We start from the raw sequence: 15,063 nt of genomic DNA, 5'->3' as shown, positions 1-15,063 counted from the left end.
CTGCTCACATTCTGTCACCCTCTATCTCCCCATACATGTATTGTCTACTCCAAGAGATCACCAGGCTAGAGAAGCTTTATCCCAAAGAACTGTATCCTACTGAAGACTTGGGTTTAGCTTCGTGAAGATGAGGTTTGGAAATTATTTGGATAGACTGTTGGATAGCATAATAAATGGTCCCAAAATAGGCAATTATGACAGGACAAAGTAAATGAAGACAGAGAAGTGCACCATCCTGCCATAATTTTGATGTGCAACTCTATTATAAACAAAAGCTGCCACTAGGGATAATTTTGTCTTCTTGTCTTTGGTATTTGCAACTGGAGTGATACTGGCATCAGTCTTCCTCAGTGTGCCCTCCCGAATATGCTGAACCTAGTGAGACTCTGGCAAATTATATGGGAGAATATTCCGTGGAATGCCTCAGAAAAACTCTTAAATGTTCTCAGAAAAAAGTGTGTGTTTTCCACATCCAAATGGTGTGCCCATATGTAAAGAATTAATTCCCACAAGCACGCTTTTTACTGATGTATCCTGATAACTGTTCTGACTAGCAGGCAAAAACGAATATTAACCGGGAACAACGCAGTTTATAATTTTATTGTGGGCTTCCAGCGATGGGAAGGAAAGGGTTAGGGAAGGGGAAACGGGACACCAGGAGAAAAAAGGAAGAAGTGGGACCGCAGTGCCTCTGGTTAACAACAGGGGCGTCTTCTCCACAGCTCTGCCTCAGCAGAGACCTTCCCTTTGACATCCGTCCGCTAGTAGTGAAGGGAAACACTTGCGGTGTGGGAACGGGGAAGCATAAAGCGGGGAGCTCCTACCGCAGCACATTCCGGCTCGCGCACCCCACCGCCTAAAGCGCCCTTGCAAAGCCCTGCATGCAACACTCATCAACTCCTGTATCGCTGGCATGACAATCGGCTTCCAAGTCCCTTCCCCCATTTTTCCCGTATTTGCAGAGGGCAACTAGCAAGGATGAAAGAATAGGAATGTAAATTTGCACGCCGTCCTGCACAAAGGAACGGCAATCCCTAATCTCGCAAACTACTTGGCAATATCCAGAATACTACACGTGGAAGTAATTCCTTGCTGTTAATGTATTGGTTAACTTCCCGTGCCTTTAAGCTGACAACGAAGTCCCACCTGAAAGAGCCAACTTAAGGAACGCCGTTGCAACCAGCTTCCTTAGACCTTGGCTAACAGCGTGCGTGCTTACAATTGCAGACCGAGCTGCCTCCCGCGTTATTGTGTTTGTTCCTGCTTCGTATAATGCATTTGCAACCGCTTTCTTGCACTGCACTGAACGGTTTAATCGATTTGTTAGAGCAGCAAGGGAGATCTGTGCGTGCAGCCAGCCAGTCAGCCGCTCGCGCATACAGACACCCTACCTTCCAAGTTTGAGTAGCAATAACAGCGCCGCACACTAGGAGGGCAGGAGAGTCACTTCCCACTGGAAGAGGACGAACCCTACCGCGGCACAAAGCGCCGCTTTTTCTTCTGGGTGCAAACCGGTGCTTCGTAAAAAGGAAAGACAGAAAAGAATACAAGAAAGGAAAGAGAAGGAGAAGAAGGGGGGAGAACACAAGGGGAAGGAAAGCTAGTTCCCAAGAACTTGTCCTGTAACACGCCCCCACCTCCTCCTCTCCGCTGATCTTTCTTTTGGGAGTCGGGAATCTCCCCCCCAACTTCTCTCCCTTCCCCCCACCTCGCCAGTTGGTTGTGGCCCACTAAGCTGTGGTCAGCAGTGTTTCTGAGAAACAGAAGTCCTCCCGGACTCCGCGTAGTTGGGGCGGAGTAGAAGGAGGGGGGAAGGCAACATTTGCTGCCCATCATTTTCACAGCCGCGTTAAAGTAATTGCGGCCCCCTCGCTGTCCCTTCGCCCCTCGGATTCCGTTTCTAGACTACCCAGAGAATTCTCCTTCCTGATTTTGCCTCCTTTCTTGCAGCGTTCCCATTCCGCGCTTCTCCCCAAATCCTGACACGTTGTATGTTTGCAAATTGGTAAAATACCTTCTCTGTTCCCCCGCTTCACTTTAAGTCCCCCCCCCCTCAAGTCAATCTCAGCCCAGCCGCTCACATCAAAGCGCTGTGCCTCCCTCCCAGTGGCCGCTGTTCACTAATGGGATTGCAGTGTGGCTGGCTCTGCTGCTGCAGCCGCCGGAGGGAGAGGAGCTGCTGTACCTCTTCGCCGACACTCGCTGGGTGCTGAGCCGCGGGAATGATCCGGATCTTCCCGGATTTCAGCGTGCAGGTGACTGCAGCTGCGGCCGGGGGAGTGCCGGCCGGTCCGGGTGTGGGGAGAGCCAGTACCGCAGCCAACGGGAATCCGCAAAACGTCCAGGGCATTACTTCCTACCAACAACGGTGAGTACACAAGCTAGAGAGGTGTGTTGGTCTTTTAGACTATTTCACTTGCCTTTTGTGTGCGTGTGCGCGTTATGTGTGTTTTTTTTTACATCTTTCTTAGTGTCGAATGCTTTGGGGAATGCAATCTTCATCCAAAAGGGTGTTTTAAAAGCTGCGAACACAAATGTTAGAGCTGCTTGATCTTGAAAATAACAATAGGGAAGGGAAAAGTAAGATTGCCGCCTGCTCAAAGGCAGATTATCTTTTTTTCTGCTGCAAAGTTTGGGATCCCGTCTGCTTTTCCTTCCTGAGTAGGAATTTCTCAATGTCAATGGCTTGTGCAAACCCCACAGCATGGCAGCTAAGAGGTATAATTGATCACGCTATTGTGATTGATGATTTATTTTCAATTGAGCAAGATAGAGTTTTCACTTGGCACTTCACCCTTGCAGTTGCACATTTGTATTACCAGGGTATTAGCATGTCACCTGTTACTACGGGGAAATCTAGCAGGAAATTCTAAGTGACTTAACACTTGGAGTATTCATCTGAAATGCATTTTAATGCAAATATCCGAGGCTCACAGACAGCTTCTTTCGGCTGCAGTCCTATACATACTTCTCTCCAAGTAAGTCCCATTGAACTAACTTACTTTTGAGTAGACATATATAGACTACATGTTAGGAAGGAAACCTGAATCAAGTTAGTCAAGTCATAGATTTTTGCTTTTTAAAATTTACCTTCCCTATCATTAGAGTTTGGAAGAGTTCCAGCACTAACATAGTGTATAATTAATTAGCATTTTGTTTTTCCAAAAGTAAAATATTTTTTTTCTTTGCTTTTCTTTATTAGATTCAGCTCCACAACATGTCATTTTTCTTTCTTTTTTTCATGTTCTCCAAGTTCCTCCAGACAGGTTTTCTTTATCATAATGAAACAAAATATGTGCAAACATAAACTAGTACTTACACAAAAATAAACCAGTACTTTCAACTTAAATTTTAAACTTCACTGGATAAGGAACTTTTTGAAACCATCATTTCTTTACTTAATCCAATCAGGCTGGGACTATGATTGTTTTTGCTTTGAATGAGACAGCTGTCAGGAGAAAAATTTGGAAAAAACCCAGTTTGGTTTAGTAAACTTTTCTAGCAATGTCTACTGCTTTGCTTCATGCGCTTTTGAGATAGTGTGAGAATCATGAAGTCATTTCAGGAGACAGCAGAGGACTCATAGGCGATGAAGATTTGGAATTGAAAACCAGTGCAATTTTAAATAAACACAAGACACTTTTCTTGTGTATAATGGATATAAAGATAAAGTTAGTGTAGTGCTTGCTGTTCTCTGTTCTGGGACTATTTGTTGTCACAGGTAGATTTCTAAAATTAGCAAGGGAAATTGATGTTTAATTGTCACTCTATGCTTCCTAGGTAATTTGGGGAGGGGAGCAGGAAGAGGGAAAGTCAAGGTTTAGATGATAAAACTTACACAAAAATGAGAAAATATCTCTCAGGTTTTATCCTGAATAGAAAAAAGTATATAGAACAGCTCTCAGGTTTTAGTATTTTAATTGTCTAGGATATACAAAATTGGAGAAACATGTATTTGATAAATTGGCAATATAATGGGGACCTATTAAATACAGTGCCCTCTAACCTGTAGCTATTTATCCCAATAAAGATGACACATATGGATACTTTTGTGAGAATGACCTTCATTTTACTTGGTGGGTCTTACTACCAACTCAGTTTAAACATAATTGGAAGTTCAGTTTTCTTAGTATACTGCCTCTCAATGTATGCCACATTTCCTTCTTTATTTTCAAGATGCATAGAAAATCAAGTTTCCCCAAAATTGTGTGCACCTAAAAACAAGACATTTTCCTCTTAATCTATTTCAAAAGACTCTTCCATGTTTGGCCATATAACAGTTAAGTAAAGCAGAAGGATTTTGCTAGTCCTTCACTCACTGGATAAACCAGATGACACCTGTTAACTTCATTGTTTTGAGCATGTGGAGAAAACAGGGGGCTTTACAGCCCGGTCTCCAGACAGCGTTCATGGAATTTCCCCTGAATAAAAACCTGGGACTCGCTGTTCTATAAGGATTACTTCTTTTCATTTTAATGTAGATCCTTATGACGGAATCATTTCTTGTGTGCTAAATCAGAAGGTGGTTCCTAGAAGCAGAGTGGTTGCTTTAGGGTTCTGCGTTGAAGCTTCTTAGGTCGGCTGTATCTGCTCTTTGGAGCCCTGAGGGACTTAAGGGAGGTCAAGTTATCTGCCTCCTGTGGCAGAGATCATATTTTTGGGGTCACTGACTGCGCCCTCCAGCTAAACTTTCCGCATTTGCAAAGCCGTTATGCAGCTATTCGCATACCTACGCACGCGTGCATCTGTTGCATTCCGTTTAACTTTTTTCAAAATTCCGCCTGAGCACCTTACTTGCTCCCTACACCCCATGAAAGGGTTTAGTAAATTATTGATCCGGAATAACTTTAACGTGAATCAACTCATATTCGTAGAAAAACGTATGAAAATTGACCTTTTTTTAAAAAAAAAATATTTTTGTTGTTGTGACGTACTGGAAAAGCACTTTTCCCGTCCCCACCTGTTATATCAGATATTTCTTCATTAACTTATGATCCGGTACAGTAGGAGTCTATAAGAACAAAATGAACTTTCTCTAACAGGGTGAGCTATCGATATGCCAGAAGAAATACGGTAGTAATACATCCCGATGATAGAATTCTACACCCATTTTTGCGCAGTCACACGTCCACTCAGTTGTATACGGTAGTTGGACGAAGGACAAGAGTCAGACGCATGTGCAGCTCGTATAGTTGAAGGATGTCGCTCCTCTTCCATAGAGACACATAGGTTGTGTACATAAAGACATGCACGTATGCTAATAGACGCACACGCGCTCAAATCTGAACACCGATCTGTGTGTGTATGTACAAACACACAAAACCAACAACTCTAACATACATGTTTTCCAATCTTGTTTTTAATCCCACGTGCATTGGCTCTTCCGCGAATACACGCTGGGTTTTGCCGGAATTTCCACCAGCAGCGACTGTGTGCCTGCGGCTTCCTAGTCTGCCTCCCTCCCTCCCTCCCTCCCTCCCTCTCTCTCTCTCTCTCTCTCTCTGTCTGTCTCCCTCTTCTGCTGCTGGCTCTGCTACTCCAGAGAAGGAAAGTATGCGAAACTGCAACTGAGTGGCGTTGTTGCGCCGGCAGCGGAGGCTCTCCTGTCCCTTGCACACCAGAGTCAGAGCGGTCGGAGCTGGGGAAGCAGCTGGAAAATGCTCACAAATACTTCAGCAGCAGCAGCAGCCAAGCCCGAAGAACGCAGACTTCTCACTTCCCTGCTTATGGCTTGGCCTCGCGCTTAAGCCAGTCCCACGGGCTCCCTCTCCGTGTGCCTAGTCACACCTGCCGGGCGATGCCAATGGCCGGGCTGCCCACCGGGGCTGCGCGCTTTCTCACTCAGCTGCGGCCGGCCACTCGTCGCCGGGCTTGGTATGTCTTCGGAGGCAGCGGAGCCTGGGCTCTCTCCGCTCCTCGGCTTATGGACGGCTGCGGTCAGAGCAGCGGCAGCAGCAGCAGCAGCAGCGCTAGCTAAGCGAAGCAACCTGCGGCAGGACTGCTGCGCCGGGGAGCGGGAGCCCGCAATGCATTGGCCTCAGTACTTTTCCTCAGCCTGCCTGTCTAAGCAGGGCCGCCGCCGCCGCCGCCGCCGCTAGACACAACACCACACAGCAACACAAGGAGGGGGAAAAGTAAGGGAGAGAGGAAAGGGGGAAAAAGACCAGGAAGATGGCGCCCACCAAGCCAAGCTTTCAGCAGGATCCTTCCAGGCGAGAACGGTAACACTTTCTCTGTACTGAACCTGAGGCAGCAGCGCCTGCCTGGGTCTGGGACTCCGCCGTCGTCGCCGCCGCCGCTCGCCGCCTTGGGTCTGGTTTGCTTGGCTTCCATGCCCGGGAAAGGGAAAAGCGGAGGGAGGGGTTGCCACGGACCCGCTCGCGCTGCTGGGTCTCGGGAGTTTCTCGTGGTGCATGCATATTTGGCGGCGGCGGCGGCGGCTGCCCAGATCCACAACACTTGCTAGGCTCGTCCCTCAGCAGCAGCAGCAGCAGCAGCAGCAGGGAGCCTGTACCTCCCCACATTGCAGGAGTCGTCGGTGTCTGGCTGAGCGCATGGGAGGGAGGGAGGGAGGGAGGGGGGATGGGGCGGAATTCCCGGGAGGCAACTTTTCGGCTGGATGGTCTCGACAAATGGGGGAGGGAGGACCACGGCAGGGTGGAATGGAGCAAAGGGGCGGGGGTGCGCGAGAGGAAAACAGCTTTCGCCAGGCCCGGCATTGCCTGGTGGAGAGGGTGGCTGGGCTCGTGCAGCTAGGCCGAAACGGGAGAGGAGCTTGCTGGGACTCTCCTCAACTGCTGGCGCAAGTTTAGTTCAAGATAAGCAGCAACTCCACAGCCTCGTGTGTATAACCCTCCCTCCTCCTCCCCCTTTTGGAATCGCCCGAGAACGGGGTTTAGCCCTGAACTTACTTACTGCCCAGGAGAAGCTTGGTCATAAGATTTTGCCGTGAAAGGGAGTAGAGGCAGTGGGTTCATTTTAAGCCTTCTTGGTTTCGTCTTCCCCTCCAGCCATCCGTTCTACTTTTATTGTTGTTCCCGTTCGGTTCTGTAGTTGGTGAGATACTTGCCCTTGTTGTGTTAGGCAAAATTTAAAGTGCATCTTTAGAGAAGGATGCCAGCTGGAAACATTGAGGAAGAGTCAAATGCTTGCCATTGAAAGTAGCGGACGCCTCTGGAGGAGAACTGGAAACAGTGGGAGTGTGAATAAAAAGTTTGAGCTGTGAAAGCCTCTCAAAATACATGGGCTTTCCTACCAAGGCAGTTGGAACCTTCTTGCAATATAATGTCCAAAAATTAACTTGAGATATGATTTGCCCATAGTTATTGGTTTATACCAATAGTACCCGATCTGAGCGTATGCAAAGTACTTTCTGGGTATTTTGAGTAATTATAACCAGCCCTTCTAGAAGTGGAGGTAAGGAACAAGAAGACTTCTATAGGTTAGGGTCTGTGATCTAGATAGGATTGAGTCTTCTCCGTTGTAGAGTAGGCCTCCCATCCCAAAGTAGATGGCTAATAAGGAGAACGGGATCAAAATTGTAGGACATCATAGGAAACAACTGGTGATGGCATATAGATTGCATGGAAACTAAGGAACTTGATTGCCTGGGGTAGAACATCACTGTAAGGAAGGCCAACAAGTTTCATGGTTGAAAAGTTTGCCTGATGTTACTAAATGATGCTCAATTGCATATGAGGAAATGTGCATACAGTATTCGTTATCCTTTGTGCTCCCTTTAGTATTACTGTTGAATAACTTAGTTGATATAAGTGGTAGTTAAGGTATAAAAACTTACTATTTTAAAATCTGCTTTTTAAAAAACGAATACATGTCTGTACATTACAGACTGATCAAGAGAATGTGCAGTATTGTAGCTTTTTAATACTTATAGAGTGCAACAATCAACTTTTAGCAGCATCTCAAAGGAGAGAGTGAATGTAAATGATGTGCCTAGCAAGAGAATCCTTATCTGCATGTGTAATCTATAGCGGCAGAGCTGGTGTTTTGGATTTAAGATGATTCAGTTTTTCTTAAGAGATTTCAATCCAAATACCTGTTTTCCACTTTTGTTCTTCCTGTACTTAATGTTTCATTGATGGTATAAACTGTTGCATTTCACATCTGCCAGTTATATTTGCATAGAGTCAGGATGGAAATATTTTATCTTGGTAACATTTCTAGAGGTTAGAAATTAGGTTTGAAGTTCCTTTATTTCTCCTTTGCTATGAACTTTCGGTGTCTTCCAGTGACTGAAAAGCATGCGTATATTACCATTTATTATAGAAGCGTGCTGTTATCCTCTATGTAAAGTTGTACATCAATGCACAAATACTAGTATACTCTGTCTGTCTTTACCCTGCCAAGGCTCCAAACCACAGAGTTGTATTTTCTTCTTTACGAGCCTAGTAGTATATTAGTAATAAGTATGTTTGCTGGGACAGCTTCAGTAATCTCTCCATCAGAGGCATATTTGTGTGCCATTTTGGGAATTTTTCTGAGATAGGAATCTTGAAGATAGAATTAATTTCAAGGGGAAACTTCATAGCCTGTGCATGAGTGCTTTCTTTATCACCTGTCTCCATTTGGCATTCGAAGAAGGTAAATCAAAGTGTGCAATTTGTTATTCTGCTTCACTTGAGAGCTGTACTAAATAACACTTGGTCTGAAATTCTGATTGAAGTTGTAGGAGGATATACTGTATTTAATTTAATGCCCTTTAATAACACATTCTTGTTCAGCTCTGATGCTGTCATCTTAAAGGTTGGATCAGAGTAGTTTTATCCTGTGTAGGGAGTGGGATGAGTAATAATTTCAAAGGGGGGGGGAGTAACTTTAATTCATGAAAGACCAATAACCCAAAGCTTACCCTGATGTCCAGATTGTTTTATGTCCTGAGGCCTAAGTTATTGTCACTGCTTATAGTGCTCCAACTAGTTTATGATGAAATGGTGCATGAATTGTTTGAGGGGCTTGAATAAGACATAATATGTCAAACTTTTGCTGCTTAATAATGTCTTGAAGAATAATACTGTATTTCAGTAGATAAATGCTCAATATTTTCTTAAAATACACTTTACATTTTAGTATTAATTAAAAACTACATTCCTTTTTACTTATTTTTTTATTATAATTCTACAAATTGTTATAGGGATTAAAGCAGCAATTTTGTGCACACTTTTTGAAATGAAACGAGGCAGATTTACATATGAGTAAACGTATTGGATTGTGGTGCACATCTCATTGAAATAAATTAAACTTCAGACAAAACTAGCATATAGTGTTTGCTAAAAAAAATCCCTCATTGTCTTCTAAGCATTCTTAAAATTTAGTTGTTATGCATTAAAAGTAAAATAATTGTTGCATAGAAGTCAAATGCATTAAACCTTTATAAATACTAAAAGTCTGTAGTTGGTGAGGTAGTCTTAAAAAACTTTGAGGTTTAGCAGCTATGGTTAATATTCAAACTTTAATTGTTATTTTTGGGGAGGAAAAAAGCATGGACTTGAATTTAATGCATTTTTAATGTTAAAAGTACATTGTGTTAACAATTTTGAATTTTATGCAGTTTTCTGGATATATCTAAGGAAATTAGTCTTATACACAATCACTTGGAAGTAATCGCCATTGAATTCAGTGGGGCTCATTTCTAGTAGATATGCATAGGAATGTGCTTTAAATAGACACAAATGTAATGCATAAGATACGTCTGCAGTGATTTGTAAAGCCTATTGCTGTGCTAGTGTTGTAAAGTAAGTGGAACAAAGCTCTGTTCATTTTTTGGTATTTCTTTCTACAGTCTGTGCTTAAATATAGCAATGATAAATGATGATATGCATTGTCTAACACTTGCTTTTATATAAATAGCTCCAGAAGATTGCTTAAATGATAATCGAAAATATGAAATAGGGTGGCCTTCATATCACAAGGCCAAGGGTCTACAAATGGAAAAACTGAAATAATGAAATATTTCCAAGGCAACAGACTGTCAACAAGAACAGTAATGCATGGGCATATCATAGAGGTACCAGAGAGGATATTACATCTTATAGCTGTGGAGCTAGGAGTTATAATGACCTTTATTAAACAGAGCTTCCCCATTACCACAATATTTCTGATTCCTGATTTATGGATTAGTAGTTGCACTGATATTAATAGTTTGAAATATTCTCTGTCCATATTTGATTTGTTGTATGGTTAATGAAATCATACCTTGTTTGATGTTCATATCAGAGTATTAAGTACTGTATTTTCAACAGGTAATGCACTAACCATTTAAAAATACACTTTAATGTTCTGTAATTTTCACCCACGTGGCTGTTTTGCTTTTTAACCGATGTACTTTTACAATGCTTTGTAACCAACATCTCACCTGTTGTGAGTACAATACTTGTGAACAAATTACACATTAGATTGAACACCTAAACTGTTGTATAGCATCTTGTGTGAAATAGTGAACAAGTCAATACTATATTTTGGATTTTCCTATGAGAGTATCACAGTTCTTCAGTTAAACTTAATGCTTTATTTCATTAATCTATATAATTAAATCAACTCAAATACAGTTATTGTGATGCTATTTTGTTGTTTTCTGTGCATTCATGTTTGAGTACAATATATTATCAATATCTTACTAGAAAAAGTACAGAGTATTGGTATTATGGATGATATTTAAAATTAGTGGCTTTTATATGGGAAAGTCATTTTTTGAATTTTGGTGAGACCCTGTATTTGTTTAGGTGCTTTAATTGACTATTTTATAGGAGATCCTATGAAGTGCTTGATAATGCTTTTTATAAATAATTCTTTAACACATTTACTTATAAATAGCTTGCATTTAATTAACTTGGGCATACCAGTAAATAAAACTTTACATTTTAGGTTTCTGTGAAAAATCTCAAGGTTGGGGGGTGGGGTGTTAAAACATATTTTATATTAACTCTATGCTGGCCTTCCAACTGTTGCTGTTTCAGATGTGTCTGCAACCTTGTTTTTGGTAGTTTTTGCAATCTATCAAGTACCCATAGAACAAACTACCCTCCTGTGCCCTTTATTTTAACACAGCTTGGAATAGAGGCATTCATTAATAATTTAAGGTATGCTTGCATATTATACTGAAGGATATGCTGGCAGTAGTATCATCTTTAAAACTGAAAAATATATTTGTGTTTCCTGGGAAAATAAATATAAATTTTATTGTTATTTAATAAAAAACAGTATTAATTATACACATTTAATAGGAACAAACTAGCATATATTACATTTTTCAAAATGTTGATTTTAAAACTTTCTTGAATCAATTGAATATATATTTAATTGCTTTAATTTGAATGTTGGAAAAATGCAAAGTGTTCCCTTAATTTAAAGGGCCTTTGAGCATTTTAATTCTGTTATGTAACAAAGGTCACACTGATCTCATTTTTATATAGAATCTGATTTATATGATACTGAATCAGTTATTTTTCTTAGTGTAACTAATGATTAGAAATGCCTGGAGGTCTTTCAGAACTAATTCAGAATGCTTCTGATTTTTTTTTCCCCCTTCAAACATGGTGTTGCATAATGGGAATTTCAGTATAATTCAAGTATATTGACCAACCTGGTATCTCAAATCATTAAATGTTTTCAGTATATCCCAAATTAACTGAACTCTGTATAGTGAAGGAAATGCTCATGCCATACTGTTTTGTCACAGGTTGTGACATGAAAGAGTAGTTGGGTGAGAACTGATAATTATCCATAGATTCTTTTCATCTTTTTCTTCTCAGTTGAGCCTCATGTTCTGTTTTCATCAAATGGACAGTTTGGCTTCAGTTTGTCCCTTATGGGATGAGTTTGGCTTTAATAACAAGACATAGTTTAATGCTATAGGAATAAGGCTGGTCGAGCCTCAGGGTTGTATGTTTTCCTTCTCCCTTCTCCCAAGTGTCTATGGGGAGACTGGAAATATTTTTCTGTTTTCATCCCATTGCAGTTTTCATATCTGAATCTCAGCCAATTTTGATTAGTATTAGCTATGGTTTAGGGAAAAGATCAGCACTTCTGATTATGGTTTGTTTTGTTTTCTTAATATTAGCTATAGGTTATTCAAGTTCAGATATAGTATGTTGTTGTAGCTTGCTCGAAACAGAAGCAAATGTTTCTGCTCTTAATGGCATGGTAGATGAGAGAAGATAAATTACTTGAGTTCTGAATTTGTACACACCATATTAAACCCTAGTTTGGGCTTGTATGTGAACTGTTGTCATTCTTACTGAAGAATTAGTATTTGAATATGACCCATCTGAGCTTTGTAATTTTTTTTTTTTACAAATAAATCTATATAATAATGTAATCTGAATTGCACACAGAATATTGAAATCTGTTTCTGAGACTATGAAGTAGGTCCCATTGTACAAATGTATAAAGGAACCCGATACTTTTGCTCTTTTGTGAGTAAAATGAGGCTATAATTGTATATCAAGTTACAGGACGTAAATTCCTTTGGATTCACATGTATAGTAATACCTACACCTGTGCAATTTTGGTTGTCTTTTTGCTGGTTATTTAACAAAACAAGGGGCAATTTATGCTGCTGACCATAAATAGTTAATATCTCTTGATAAATATTAATTTTCATAGAAAAAGCAGGCAATAGGATTATTGGGGGGGCAATCATTGGAGCTGTTTTTTTCATTTATATATTAAAAGGTATATTCTCTTAACAGAATTAAGATAACTTTTAACTTGGGCATTTCCAATTTTAAGGTGATTGATGAAAGGGTATATTGGATACTGATAGGAAAATTATGGTAATTCAAACAGTTGGGAGATATTGCAGCTCCTTGGTTCTGTTGCTGTCCTGTAAATGGTCATTCTTGAACAAAGGAATGGTATTTCCAGTTGATCTGAATATTTTGATTTTTTTCTCTATATCCAGCTGTATAATTGCTAGATGAGGATAACATTTTATCCACAGAAGCTTGGGCTACAATAAAATAACAAACTTCCTTGTTTGGGCTAAGTTCTGGATGCTGAAAGATTACTAGTGTGGATTCTAAACCAGGAAATGATTCCAAATTCTTAACATATGTAAATTGGAGAATTTAATTTAATGTTAATTTAATTGACATATTTCTACTCCTCCCCATGACTTTGGGAGGGTTCACAAACTAACAACATAATGAAATACAAAAGGAGCAATATATAGCATAAAGTAAAATGCAACCAGACACACACACACACATACATACACACAAACACACACACCAGCTTTACTTCAGTCACTCCCTGCTCCTAGTCCAACACCTAGTCCTACATCACACTCGTTTATGAAAGCCCTGAATAACCAGAGTTATGAGAGGCAATGGGGTCAATTTCCATGGGCCCATCAGGTTTTGTGATTATACCATATAGAAGATAGAGACTTGGAATGTAGGAGAATAAATTATAAAGAGCTGGAGAGAGTAAGGAAGATGATTTTGATGGAGATATGCAACATCTGTTGTCAGAGCAATGGGGGGTGAAACATATTTTAAGTCTGCAACAGACATAATATTCAGAAGCAGCTCAGGCAGACGCCTCCCTAATTCATTGGGGTATGAAGAGGAGGTACAGCACAGTCAGACTTGAAAGATTCTGTTATAGCCAATCTCAATAAAATTAATTTTAGCCTTCCTGTGGAGTTGATTTCTTGGTCTAGTCTGCCTGGTGGGGCTGATAGGAGCATGAATTAGCAAATTAAATGAATGAAAGAAAAATAGGTATTGAATAGTGTTAATGGGAGAATAGTGCAATACTTTGAATGAATGTGATTGGGAAAAAATATTCTGTTTGGTGGGTGACATGAACAGATAGATGAGAATGAGATGAATGTACAGGAAAAAGTGGACCATTCAGAGACCCAAGAAAGAACTGGTGAATATTTGGTGAATATCTGCTTATTACTTTATACATAAATCTGTTTATACATGGAAAAGGAAGGAATAGAAAGCATGACTTACCTAATTGTTTAGGATGAAAGTGAATACAAAGCCCTCAGTGGGATTAATTTGTCATTGATGCCTGGGAAGGTGGTTGGGCAGAATTCTAAAGGGAGAGTGAGCAAAATTTTGGAAATATAATGCAGCATTATGTGGGGGCAGCAAGGCCTTGTTCTTCCATGTTCATTGAGAAAAGTTTAGGGTGCATACAGTATATTGATTTAAGAAAATGTATGAGTAACAAAGTAGTCCTGAATTGTGGAATGTTTTTCTAATTATGGGATTAGACGTTTGTTGATAAATGTGGTAAGTGTATTATGTGATAGAAATAAAGGATGTATGAAAATGAATTGCATACTTAGTGAATTGTTCAACATTGAGCAAGGAGTAAGGATGTCTGATATCCCCTTGATTGTTTATTGTATTTATGGATAACGGTGAGGAACACTTGTGATGTATTGGTTGGGGATATGAATGTGTATACTGTTTGGTTTGCTAAGAATCCAAATGATTTGCAGTAAGTATTAGGTTGTGTAAAGCAATGATTATTATGGATCTGAAATTTAATGAATCAAAACCCAAGGTAGTTTTGATTCAAGGAAAATTTGAGTAAATTATTGCAAATTATACATAAATGGCAAACAACTACAGCAAGTAGATGAATTTGGTAGAATGTTTGCTAAAGTTGGGGTAATGATTAATATTAAGACCTGTAAATGCTAATAGGAAGGTAGGTAATATATGGTCTTGCAAGAAATGTTTATTTATCAAAACTGAAAAAGAATGCAAGAGTATGCTTCTCCCCACTTTGTTATATGGATGTGAGCGTTGCATATGTTAGGGAAAACATGCCAGTAATTTGAATGCAGTGGAAATGGTTTCCTTGAGAATTGTGTGTGATAGACGAAGAGAAGATAGAGTCAGGAAAGAATGGTATTGAATGAATCTGAATTAAATATAGCACTGTGTGGCTTATGTGTATTTTGAAATGTCTTGGTCATTTCAAAACAGTGAATGAAAATCAAACTGCATTATAAAGGAAAAGTGAATGGGTTCATAGGAAGGGGAAGACAGGTAGTAATGGTTGGAGGAGTTGATGAGA

At 40.3% G+C, this 15,063-nt stretch overlaps 1 protein-coding gene across 7 annotated transcripts in view; it reads left to right on the top strand.

Annotated features, from left to right (window-relative positions):
* Window positions 1-1,817: 1,817 nt before the first annotated feature.
* Window positions 1,818-15,063, top strand: part of NPAS3 (neuronal PAS domain protein 3) — a 758,559-nt gene continuing 745,313 nt past the window's right edge. For 4 of the 7 annotated variants that reach the window (XM_088145380.1, XM_088145381.1, XM_088145379.1 and 1 more), the window contains exon 1: window positions 1,818-2,368. In XM_088145380.1, coding sequence (XP_088001506.1) covers window positions 2,223-2,368 — 146 coding nt within the window. In that variant the 5' untranslated portion in view covers window positions 1,818-2,222. Of the gene's footprint in view, window positions 2,369-6,086; window positions 6,222-15,063 lie in introns of those variants that run through there. The other 3 variants (XM_088145384.1, XM_088145385.1, XM_088145382.1) reach the window with 3 other exon arrangements.

The sequence above is a fragment of the Python bivittatus genome, unplaced genomic scaffold (genome assembly GCF_059951505.1).
Source record: "Python bivittatus isolate LINGU-HERP-01145 unplaced genomic scaffold, Pbiv_v1 ctg000480_np1212, whole genome shotgun sequence".
NCBI lineage: Eukaryota > Metazoa > Chordata > Lepidosauria > Squamata > Pythonidae > Python > Python bivittatus.
Note: the sequence above shows the minus strand (reverse complement) of the source record. Positions and strands in the feature narration are given on the sequence as shown.